Source organism: Pipistrellus kuhlii, unplaced genomic scaffold (genome assembly GCF_014108245.1).
Source record: "Pipistrellus kuhlii isolate mPipKuh1 unplaced genomic scaffold, mPipKuh1.p scaffold_m20_p_2, whole genome shotgun sequence".
NCBI lineage: Eukaryota > Metazoa > Chordata > Mammalia > Chiroptera > Vespertilionidae > Pipistrellus > Pipistrellus kuhlii.
This window is the reverse complement of record NW_023425515.1, coordinates 178,731,893-178,744,264: the sequence shown is the minus strand read 5'-3', so window position 1 is coordinate 178,744,264 and position 12,372 is coordinate 178,731,893. Positions and strand designations below refer to the sequence as shown.

The window sequence follows — 12,372 nt, the reverse complement described above, 5'->3', positions numbered from 1 at the left end:
GGAAGTGCCCGCGCTCCCTCACCCGCCCGTCGGGCACCCACATTTTTGTCATTGGAGCCGGGAATGGTGTCAGTTAGAGCTGGAGCTTTGGGTTAGAACCGCTTGTATCTGTGACCTTGGCTCCCCGTGGCCACTTGTCTTCTCTGTAAAAGGGGATAGGAATGCCAGCCTTCCCGAGTTGTCTTGAGAATTGTTACGTAAAGCACTGTGTACTGGCCCCGGCACGTCATCAGTGCCAAGTAAATAGCACCAATATGATTTAAAAGAGGACAGTTTGCTTCAATAGGAGCTGTGTGGCTTTGGAGCCAGATTAGGCTTGACATTGACTACATAACCTGGCCAATTTAACCTACTTTATAACTTGTAAAATTAGGATAATTATCCCACCTCAGTGGAATACCAGCATAACTAAATGGGGTGGTGTATGCGGAAGAGCTTGGAACAGAATCTGGAACTGGTAGCTCAGTAAACATTGGTCCCCTTCTCACTAACCCAGTTTACCTAGAACCCCGTTTTTTCCTCCTGTTTGTATTTATTTTTTTAAAAATATTTTGCAACTGTAATTCATGAACTGATTCAAGCGATATACAATGAAAAGTCTTCCCATCTCTCCTCTGGTTGCCTAGTTTCCCTCTCCAGAGATAATCCAGATGGTCAGTTTCTTAAATGTGCGTTGGGGCATTTTACACACATAAACCAAATGGTGTTGTACAGATAGTTCTGCGCTTAATATGTCTTTAAAATCACGCTGTCAGAGAACAAAAGGAGCTTCTCCAGGACTATTTTTATGGTTCATGGTATTTGTACACAGTAACTTATTAATCAGTGCCCGAGTGAAGGGCATTGAGATAACATTTTGTTATGACGGTTGCAGTATAACTTGGTATATACATATATGTAGAATCTATTCCTAGAAGTATTCAAAGGGTGTGAGGAAATGTAGTTTTGATAGCTATTGCTCAATTCTTCATCTCCTTATCAACAGTTATCAAACTTTATGATCTTTGTCAACCTGATGACTGAAAAATGGTAGCTTGGGTAGTGTAAATTGAAATCTTATTTTGAGTGGAGTAAGCCTTATTTCATGTTTTAGAGAAACATATTTATCTTTTGACCATTTTTCTTATTTTTTTCATAGGAGCTCACAATATAATAGGGAAATCAGGTCTTTGTCAAATGAGTTGCAAATATTTTTTCCCTAGCTTGTTGACTTTTTTTTGCCTAGTGTTATTTTGTCATGCAAAAACATGGGTTCAAACTTATCCATTTATTTTCCTTTGATTCTGAATTTTGTGCTGTAGTTTGAAAGGCCTTCCTCACTCTGAGTCTTACATTTTTAATTTTTTAACCGCCCTCCATGGTTTATTCTGTTACTTTTTAATATATATCTATGTATTTTAGTGATTTTTTATAGAGAGGAAGAGAGAGGGATAGAGAGTTAGAAACATCGATGAGAGCTGAAACCGGTTTGGCTCAGTGGATAGAGCGTCGGCCTATGGACTGAAGGGTGCCAGGTTCGATTCCAGGCAAGGGCATGTACCTTGGTTGCGGGCACGTCCCCAGTAGGGGGTGTGCAAAAGGCAGCTGACTGATGACTCTCTCATTGATGTTTATATCTCTCTCCCTTCCTCTTTGTAAAAAATCAATTAAAAAAAAATATAACATTGATGAGAAACATCAATCAGCTGCCTCTTGTACACCCCCTACTGGGGATGTGCCCACAACCAAGGTACATGCCCTTGACCGGAATCGAACCTAGGACCTTTCAGTCTGCAGGCTGACTCTCTATCTACTGAGCCAAACTGGTTTTGGCTTATTCTGTTACTTTGAGGGCTTATTTTTGTATTGCAATCTTTTATCCATTTGGAGTTTAATAAAGTGTGAGGATCATATTAAGAATTAATCTTGAGCCGAAACCAGTTTGGCTCAGTGGATAGAGCGTCAGCCTGCGGACTGAAAGGTTCCAGGTTCGATTCCGGTGAAGGGCAAGTACCTTGGTTGCAGGCACATCCCCCATAGGGGATGTGCAGGAGGCAGCTGATCAATGTTTCTCTCATGTTTCTAACTCTATCCCTCTCCCTTCCTTTCTGTAAAAAAATCAATAATAAAAAGAACTAACCTTGGTTGCCATGTAATCTGCTCAGCCTATTGTACACTGGGAAACAGCCCCGCAGGGGAAAGGCCTGTCTTCAAAATCTGTTCTCCTCTTGAGTTCCCCAACTCCAGGAGAGGCTCCTGTAACCAGCAAAGTGCCAGAATTCAACCTTCAAACAGTACCTTCTGTTTGTCCTTTCGATTTTTTCTTCTACATATTCACGAATCTATTCATGTGTCTCCACTTCCATTCAGTAAGCTAGTTCACACACCAAGGCTTTTCAATAAGTTCTGAAATGCTGCGCCCTCTGTCTGGAATATGGCCTGGCTTATTCAGGCCTCAGGCTTTCCCTGCCCACCTTATCCCAAGAACAGCCCTCCTCCCCAGACACCCCCCCCCCCCCAACAATAAGATATCACTTTTTTTCTCCACAGCATTTATCATACTCTAATTACTTTTATTCGCTTGTTCACTTTCTCCTCCACTAGGATGTAAGCTCTGTCAGGCTGGTATGGCTTACTGGTTGAGTGCCAGAGTTTGATTCTTGATCAGGGCTCATGCCTGGTTGCAGGCTCAATCCTCAGAATGGGCAAGTAGGAGGCAGTCGGTTAATTACTCTCTCTCTCGTTGTTGTTTCTATCTCTCTCTCTCACAGATATATATATGATTGTAAGTTCCCTGGTATCAGGAGCTATGTTTTTGTATCTCCTGCTTTATCTCTAGCACCTATAACAGGTTTTGTTTCCCCCCCCCCCACATAATGGGTGTTCAGAATGAATATTTACTGAATGGTTATCCGTGTGTGTGTGTGTGTGTGTGTGTGTGTGTGTGTGTGTTTGCACATGCGTGGAGGGAGGGGCGCCTGTACTTGGGATAAGGTGGGCAAGGAAAGTCGGAAGCCTGAATAAAGAGCCAGGCCATTATTGGTGTGTGAACCACCTTAATAAGTGGGAGTGGAGAGACCTGAATAGATTCATGAATGATCTGAACCAGTGGTCACCAACCTTCTGGACCACAGTGGTCTGTGGACCACCGGTTGGCGACCGCTGCTCCAAAGGTTTCCTTAAACCAGTGGTCGCCAACCTTTCGGACCTCATGGACCACCAGTGGGCAGATTCTTGACTACTTCATTGACCGCCTGATTCTCCTCCTGCTCCCTTTCCTCCCCCCATACCTCCCCATGAGACATAGACTCAGAGAAATTTGAATTCTTCTGATCAAAATATTATCATTGAACAAAATCAAGGAATTCTGAGAAAAGAGGGAGCTCAAGGCCCTCCTATCAGTACTGACTGATATGGTGACCAGACAGGGCCAGAGGACCTGGTGTCTGCTGTGACCTTGAGCAACTCACCTCACCTCTCTCAGCATCCTCCTCTCTGTAAAGTGGTGACATTAACATCTCCATGATAGAGGGGAGTGTAAAAATCAAATGAAGCACTTCAACTTGCTTGTACACTGCAGAGGGCCAGGGACATAGGGGAAACTTTCTTCCCTTTCGGGGGTGGCAGTGTCTCCTCCCCACTTACCTTCCCAGCAGTTTCCTGCCATCGGATGAAGGCAGATACTTGGCCAGGATCGAGTCTCTCTTTTCTACCATCTCCAGCTGCTCTGGCTGGGCCCAGTGTCCTACCCAGGACGTGGCACTTGCCAATGAGCGTGTGGCTGGTGGGTACTGCTGACACCTTCCAGGCACAGGGATAGGGACACGTGGAATACACAGGTGGATGCAAAAACCTTTTTCTTCTGGGCCTCAGTCTTTCCCTGAGGAAAGCAGGCTTAATTATCTCATCTCCCAAGACACAAGGCTGTCATCAACTTTACAGCAGCGGCTATCGATGGTCACGGGGTCGATGCTCCCGGAAACCACCACAGAGAGCGGAGTCACCGAGCCTCGGGGCTTCAGGTGTGCCCACGCTCTGCTTTAGGAGCTAGGGCCGGTCTGTCTTCTTTGTCTCCTGGAGCCAAAGTTCCTCCTTCAGATTAAAAATGGTATTGTTGACGTGGTGAGCCAGAAGAGCTGTCCCACCCCACAGAGATTATTCAGCCCGAAAATTAATAATGACTTCCTGCTCTTGCAAAGTATGGGAGAAATGACCCATTTAAAGTCAGATTTTTTTCCAGTAGGACATGATCTCATTCATCTAGGGGAAATGGTGAACAACACAGACTGATGAACAAGAACAGACCCAGAGATAAGGAACCATGGGTCAGATTGTTGGACCTCAAAGGGAGGGTGGGGATAAAAGGGAGAGATCAACCAAAGGACTTATGTGCACACACATGAACCTAACCAGTGGTCAAGGACAATAGGGGGGTGGGGGCATGAGTGTGGGGGGGATTGGAATGGGGGGTTGAGGACAAATATGTGATACCTTAATCAATAAAGAAATAAAAAAAATAAACTCAGATTCTCTTTTGACATTGTTTTGTCTTAGCCTCCTTCCCTCTGCTGGTCTGATGGTAATCTCTATGCTGGTCTTCAAAAATTTAGGAAGATTTTACTTATCTAAAATTCAGAAGCATGGGAATTTCTGATTTTTTCTTTAGTGTCTCCTGTCCCCAAATTCTCCCCCAACCTGCTGCCAGAGGGAATTTTTTGAAGTACAGTTTGACCTTCTGGCTCAGAAATCTTTTTTTTTTTTTTTTTTTCCTGCCAATGGGATAAAGTCCACCTTCCTTAGTTGGGAATTACAAGCTGCCACAAGTCTCATTTTCAGCTTCAGATTGATTGACTTCATTCCAATATAAGTTGAATCATAGAATATGTAGCAGTTATGATTAGGTTCAGAGAAAGCCCAAACAGTAAGGGATTAAATAACATAGAAGTTTAGTGCTTCTTTCTTTTTTAAAAAATTGGTTTTTAGAGAGGAAGGGGAGCGGGGGAGAGAGAGGAACATCAATTTGTTGTTCCACAACTGGTTAGGCATTCATTGGTTGATTCTTGTATGTGCCCTGACAAGAAAGCAAACCCACAACCTTGGTGTCAGGACGATATTCTATCTAACTGAGCTACCTACCCAAGGCCTAGAAGCTTATTTCTTAAGTAAAACTTATTTCTCAAGTTCTGAGTGGGCAGTCAGGGCTGCTGGGTGTTATGGAGCCAGGCTCTGATGATTTCACTGCTGTTCCATTCTTTATATATATATTTCAGAAAGGAAGGGAGAGGGAGATAGAAACATCAGTGATGAGAGAGAATCACTGATTGGCTGCCTCCTGCACGATCGGGCATTCAGCCTGCAATCTGAGCATAGGCCCTGACCAGGCCCGCGACCTCCTGGTTCATAGGTCAGTGCTCAACCACTGAGGATATTTTCCCATTGCATTTTAGAGAGAGTGGGAGAGAGAAAGATAGCAAGAAACATCAATGTGAGAAACATCGAACACATTGATTGGTTGCCTCCCGCACGAGCCCCGTCCAGGGCCTGGGCCAGGGCGGAGCCTGTAAGGGAATCGAATCTGCGACCTTTCAGTCCACAGGCCGAAGCTCTATCTACTGAGCCAAACCGGCTAGGACTGGACTGGATAATTTTTGTTGAGGGAGGCCGCTCTGTGCACTGCAGCATCACTGACTCCTCACTAGATGCAGGCAGCGCCCTCTCAATTATGACAATGCCTCCAGATAATTATCAAATGTCCCCTGGAGGCTAGTTCCTAGTTCCCCAGTTAGAATGGACATTCCGTGGGGGTGGGCCAGCTACTTAAGCCCACATCTCCTCAGTTCCTCAGGCTGGCATTCACTCCCCCTGCCCAGACTGAGCGGGCACCACTGAGGATGAGGTGGCCTTCCCTTTATTTTTTAAAAAATATATTTTATTGATTTTTCACAGAGAGGAAGAGAGAGATAGAGAGTTAGAAACATCGATGAGAGAGAATCATTGATCAGCTGCCTCTTGCACACCCTCTACTGGGAATGTGCCCGCAACCAAGGTACATGCCCTTGCCTGGAATCGAACCCGGGACTTCTCAGTCCGCAGGCCGACGCTCTATCCACTGAGCCAAACCGGTCCCGGCTGACCTTCCCTTTTAGAAGATTCTCCTCTGTGGGCTTAGACAGTTTGAGGGCAGAGATTGCATTTCACTGGCTTTTGTATCTGCCAGGCCCACCCTGGCATTGCTTTCAGGACGTCAGGAAATGACCGCTGGGGCACAAATGGAGGCGAGGCAGCAGGAGCTGCTAAGTCCTGGGAAGTGGCAGGCGCAGGATGGTCCTTCTCAACAGGGATGACCTCTATGGGTTTTGTTTGTTAGTTTTCAGGAAGTTCAGACTTTATTAGATACCCAGAGGCCAGCCCTGTGGAAAGCCTAGTGGGAAGTGACAGCGAGGAGAGGAGCAGCCTGGGAAGGTTGAGGGCCCAGACTAAGGGGCCCAAACCAGACCTGTGGATGGACATCCCTTCCCACTCCGCCCTGGCTCCTCGGGGATTATCACATGTTGAGAATCTGTTTTGCAGACAGGAAGGGCTGCATGGAGGCCTCCAAGGCACACTGGTAGTCCTGCAGGGGGACCTCGGAGCAGGCGGGAGCCGTGAGCTGGCCTCGGTGGATGAGGTCGCACAGAGTGAGGATCAGCTCCTTGAACTGGTCTGTGGGAGGGTGGAGGAAGTCAGACAGGGGTGCAGCAGCAGCAGGGCCTGGTGAGATGGCACGTCACCTCCGCTGGTGCTGAGCCCCAGGGAAGTCTTTGAGAGCCCAGGGATTGGCCACAGAGAGGCCGGCTGTGGAGGCTGCTTGGTCCCCACCTATTTTCATGTCAGGGAGAGCCCGGGTGGGGACAGAGGGACATGGGGAGTGGCCCCAGGAACTGATGGGCAGGCAGCGTGGTGGCTCAGACCCACAGAACCTGACTCGGTGTAACCTGGAGTCTGAATGGTGGGAGGGGCAGGATTGCTCCAGGCAGGGAAGCCAGAAGGGGTGCAGGGAGGGAGCTGGGTGTGCCTGGCACAACTGATGTGGAGTAGATGAGCTTTGCTCAGGAAAAGGAGCCCAGGACTCCCTTAGAACCCTTTGAGCTGAGGCTACCAACATCCTCTATTTCTTCCCCCCACCCCCAACCAAGGGCCCACTACGGTATAGGAAGATAAGAAATGAAGGCCTTGTCTGAGAAGTGTTTTTTCTTCTCTCAACATGTCAATTCACTCAACATTCACATCCCATCATATCTACCCTGCTTAGAACACTTCAACGGCTCCATAATTGCCTTATGATAGAGTCTGAATTCCTTAAAAAGACATACGGCCTTTTATAACGTGGTTACAACCAATCTGTCTGCCTCCCCACTCTTTCTCATGGGCTTTGCACATGCTGGCTTCTCTACCTGGAACGCCCCATTCACGCCACCACTTTCCTCTCCTTCACGTGGGTAACCCCGCATTCTTCAGTCTCAGCTGGAGGTCCTGTCTGGGGACCAGGCCTCCAGGAGAGGAAGAGTCGGGTTCTGGAGTCAGAGAGACGAGCTGATCACATCCTGGCTGCACACTCCCTAGCTGGGGTAACTTTGGGAAAGCGACTTAACCACTCTGAACCTCAGTTTCCTCTTTTGCCAAATGAAACTATTGTGACATTTAAACTGAGGCAGAGGCTAAGTAGCGTGTGCAGGTCCCACAGCGAGGCGAGGCACAGCCTACAGGCAGCAATGGCAGGACCAGCCAGGCTGGCTGCGGCTCTGGTTTCCTTCACTTGGTCGTCTCCCGTGGTGGTCTTCCCCACGGCCAGCTCTTCAAGGGAGAGGGCGGTGTGTGTGCCTTGCTCAATGTTATGCTCCAAGAACTAGCCCACTTCGGTCCAATAACTTTGCTCACTGTAGCTTAGAGGCTGTTCTCCTTTGTCCTGTTGGGGTCTAATCACCCATCAGGGCTCAGAGAGGCTGGTCACTTCTGCAGAGGCACTGCCCTCTTGTGTGACTCCTGGCAAAGGGTCATCATGCACTCACCTGGACTATGGTCTTTCTTCCACTGGGACAACCAAAAGCCCCGAAGTTTGAGATCCTTAAAAATGAGCTGGCTCTGTGGACACAGAGGGCATGTTGGGGCTCTGAGGGCAGGGGAACTGCCCGAGTTTACACAACTGTGGGGTCTGGGCCATCTCCAGGCCGCCCCCTCTCCCACCACCAGCTTACCACAGACGCGATGACAGGCTGCTTGGCCATCCCTCCATAGGTCACCATGGTTCCTCCAGGTCTGCAAAGTCAGAGAACGGAATGGGTGCAGGCAGATCCGGAGTCCTTCCGGAACCTGCCACAGTGATTCTATTGCAACCCTAAGGCCTAAACCTTGCTTTCAGAATCCCTGGGAAGGTCCAAAATACAGGTTCCTAGGCCCAACCCCAGAACCAATGACCTATCCCCCTCCAGATGACCTGGATGTTTAGGCAGAGATGGGAACCCGCTGATACAGCCACCCAGGCAGGGTCTGATGAGCTGCTGCAAAGAAGTGTGCTCTCCTGAGAAGAGCTCAAGGCCTGAGTTCAGTCTGGCTCCACTCCACTTACAGGTATGCGACTGTGGGCACGGCATTGACATTGGTCCAGATCGCCAACTTCCTCCGACAATGAGTGGCATGGGATTGCAGTTTGCCTTGGAGGGTGCTCAGAGTAGGGCTGAGCCCAGCTTTCCTCCTTCCTAGACCTTGGGTAGGTGGGAGGGTACCCCTTCTGAGCCTTGTACAAATGGGGATGGATTAGTACCCCTGGCCTAGGAGGCTGTGGGAGGGGTCCCTCAAGCTCTCTGCACAGAGTTCAGTGCATGGTGAACTCCCATTGTTTTCACAGCTCTTTGATCACATGACCCACCTTCCCATCTAGCTCGTGCGTTCTAGCCATCTCTATATCCCCGCGCTAGTGAGGGCTAGCAAATACGTGTTAACTAATAGCTTAGGGTAGGGGTGTCGAACTCAATCAGAGAAGGGGCCAAAATCTAAAATCCAGCCTAAATCGCGGGCCGAATGGTTTACTGAACAGTCATAAACTGTCATTGTGATGGAAACGCAGTGGAGTGCAGTGATGACAGCGCGGTGCGGGCCACATTGCAAGGCCTGGCGGGACGGATTTGGCCTGCGGGCCTTGTGTTTGACACATGTGGCTTAGGGGATTCAGAGGAGTTCCTGTGAAAGGGGAAAAGAATGGGAGGACACGCACTGTTAACTGTCCTCGGTGCGTATCCCCCTCAGCAGTGGGATGATAAGCAACCTATGTTCTTTCAGTTTTCCCTTGTACTTTAAAAAAAAAAAAAAAAAAAAAAAAAAAAAAAAATATATATATATATATATATATATATATATATATATTCAATAAAATCAAAAATTTTATTGAAATTTCAAAAATTCAAATATATATATATATTGAAATTTCAATAAAATTTCAAAAATTCAAAAATATATATATATTCAATAAAATCAATAATATATATATATATTTTATTGATTTTTTACAGAGAGGAAGAGAGAAGGATAGAGAGTTAGAAACCCACTGGGGATGTGCGCGCAACCAAGGTACATGCCCTTGACCGGAATCGAACCAGGGACCTTTCAGTCCGCAGGCTGATGCTCTATCCACTGAGCTAAACTGGTCTCGGCTTCCCTTGTACTTTTATAGGCTTTCAAATGTTTTATAACATACATCATGCTACCTCTAAAATTAGAATCTATTTTTCAAAGCTAATAAAAAATGTAATAGCAAATAAGCTAGGACTAAGTGACTTTTTAAGATGCCCGTAGGTTGTGAATCCTTACCCATCCCCCATCACAGAGACAAACAGAGCTGGTCCCTTGGGAAAACACAGCTGGATGAGCTCTCCTGTGGTGAAGGTGGCTGGGAAAGGAAGTGCCCAGAGAGCTAGGCAGGACTTGACTTTGGCCCCAGTTTCGCACGCAGGCTCCTGCTGACCTGCCTCAGCTCGGCTTGCACTGGCCTCTGGGACTGTTCACCTGAGGGTCCTCCCAGCTCAGGGCCCGGAGAGGGACTTACGCTAAGTGCCGCAGCAGCTCCGTGGAGCTTTTCCCGCCGACACCGTTGAGAGCGAGTCGTGGCTGAGGCATGTCCTGGAAGACAAAGAGCTGCAGTGAGGGGGCTCCCACTCTAAGGAGGGGTTTGAAGCTGCTACGGCCAGCATCTCCCAGGCCCACGTGTCAGAAGGAGGGGGTGAAGAAGATGGGATGTTCTTCCCTGCCTGGAATGGCCTTTACCAGCCTCGTCCTGGTCTCTGTTGGAGGATTTCATTCAGAACTCACCTCTGGGGAAGAATGCACTGAGGGTCCCTTTTCCAAGGCCTTCCTTTCCCATCTGGGACTTTGAGCTCAGTTTACATTAGACCTACTGCTTCCGAAATGTTCTCAAGAGGATGTGTTCTTGAGGGAGTGTGTGTGTTTGGACGCCCCAGAGTTCAGTGAAAAGAGGCTGAGATGTGGTGCGGTCACTTACTAGGTGTGCTGGGAGTGGAGGTTCTGGAAGGTTCTGGGGCTAGGAGTTCAGAGAGATTGGGGCCAGCCCTGACTCCACCACTTAAGACTTTGTGGTCTTAGAGACCAACCGAAGGACTTGGATGCATGCGTATAAGCCTAACCAATGGAAGCAAAACTCTGGAGGGTGAGGGCACGTACGGGAGTGGGGGCGGGGGCAATGGTAAGATATGCATACATAGAATACCTTAATAAAAAAATGGGGGAGGGGGGGAGACTGTGTGGTCTTGGTCAAATTCTTTATCTTTCCTGAGTCTGGGTTTCTTCATCTACAAAATAGATAGCACCTACTCTGTAGAGCTTTTGTGGGATTCTCTGATAAAATGGAAGGTAGGTACCCAGGAAATGTTGCTTCTTTTTTCTCTCCTCTCTGTACCTCAGTTTCCTCAGCTCCCCCCCCCCCCCCCCCCCCCCCCCAGAGCTGAGATTCACATCAGCTGTGTGGACTGATGTGGCCCATCACAAACACTCAAAACTGCAAGCCGCAGGCCTCCCGCCTCCCTCGCAGCTCCTGGGCGCTCACTGCACGCTGCCCCTGGTTGAGGGGTGGCCTTTATCCCCCACAAAGAGACAAGAGAAGATGTGAAGAGGGGAAATGGAGCCAGTCCCCAGCTTTTCTAGTTCAAGTCATCTTTCTTGAGGGGGGTGAGCAGGAATGGGGGCGCAGCGCCCCTCATCCTAGGTACCTTAAAGACGTTTTTCATCTCGTGCGTCCTCAGCTCCTCTTCTGTGACCACCTGCTCGGCCCCCAGCTTCTTCAGTCTGTCAGTCAGCTTCTGGAGATCAGGTCTGGAAACCAAACACGAGCCTCGGTCACATCGGCTCACTTTCTCCACCAAAGGCCCTGGGACTGCTCGGCCACAGCTGTGACAAAGTGTTTCTTTGTGGGAAGCTGGGATCCATGGTCGAGCAGGGCCTGACCATGCAGTTTCATCATACTCCAGCATATCTGGGCCTCAGTTTCCTCCCTGGCATGAGAGAGCTGGGCTGGGTGGTTTGTACAGCTCCTGCCAGCTCAGGGATGCTGGGAACCATCTGTACCTTGGGAAAAGGCAGTTCACTTCCTGATTTCTTCTACTGACACGACAAACCCCACTTCCTTTCTGCCCGTCCCCCTCCCTCCGCCTTTTCAAGGGGCTCTTCAGAGAGTTGTGCAAACACACGCCAGCCCAGGAGTGGCTCCGGGACTCCTTGGCCAAGGCAAACAATGATTTTTGTTAGTACAACCGAGGGGACAGAGAACTGAAGGGAGAATCGAGTATCCTAATAAGACTGGACTTCCGACAGACATGGCCACGCTCGTGGACAGTGAGGCTCGAGGAAACGATGCTGTGAGGGAAAGAGAACAAGTCGGGACATGAAGTCTGCTACCGACTTGCTGTGACTCCCTGAGCAAGTTGCCTCCTCTCTCTGAAACTTCAGTTTCCTCATCTGTGAAACAGAGAGGGCAAACCTGCTCAATTCCTTCCAAGTACCACACAAATACAGGGGGGAAAAGGGCCCTGGGTTAGGCGGTTCACAAAAACAATACCATAGCTTAAAACATTCCCAAATATGAACGCTGGTTTTGAAAAAAAACCACACGTTATCACAAGCCCAGTTTCAAATACTTCTAGTTGCCGTCTCCACCTCCTTCCATTTTCCCTTTATATTTCAAAGACTCACTCATCCTATCCAGCGTTTCCCAAAGTGTGGTACGCGTACCCCCAGGGGTACGGGAAGAGTTTGGTGGGGGTACGCGTTGCACCGGAGTTTGGTGGGGATATGCAATGCACCGTGCTTAGCTGCGCCTAATTCTACGTTCTCATGAGTACGAGGGGTACG

At 48.5% G+C, this 12,372-nt stretch overlaps 1 protein-coding gene across 3 annotated transcripts in view; it reads right to left on the bottom strand.

Moving 5' to 3' along the window:
* Positions 1 to 6,338: 6,338 nt before the first annotated feature.
* Positions 6,339 to 12,372, bottom strand: part of MECR (mitochondrial trans-2-enoyl-CoA reductase) — a 29,199-nt gene continuing 23,165 nt past the window's right edge. For 2 of the 3 annotated variants that reach the window (XM_036448018.2, XM_036448020.1), the window contains 5 exons: positions 11,235 to 11,337; positions 10,058 to 10,131; positions 8,214 to 8,274; positions 8,028 to 8,100; positions 6,339 to 6,729 (listed from right to left, as the gene is read on the bottom strand). In XM_036448018.2, coding sequence (XP_036303911.1) covers positions 6,524 to 6,729; positions 8,028 to 8,100; positions 8,214 to 8,274; positions 10,058 to 10,131; positions 11,235 to 11,337 — 517 coding nt within the window. In that variant the 3' untranslated portion in view covers positions 6,339 to 6,523. The remainder of the gene's footprint in view (positions 6,730 to 8,027; positions 8,101 to 8,213; positions 8,275 to 10,057; positions 10,132 to 11,234; positions 11,338 to 12,372) is intronic. The other variant, XM_036448019.2, reaches the window with a different exon arrangement.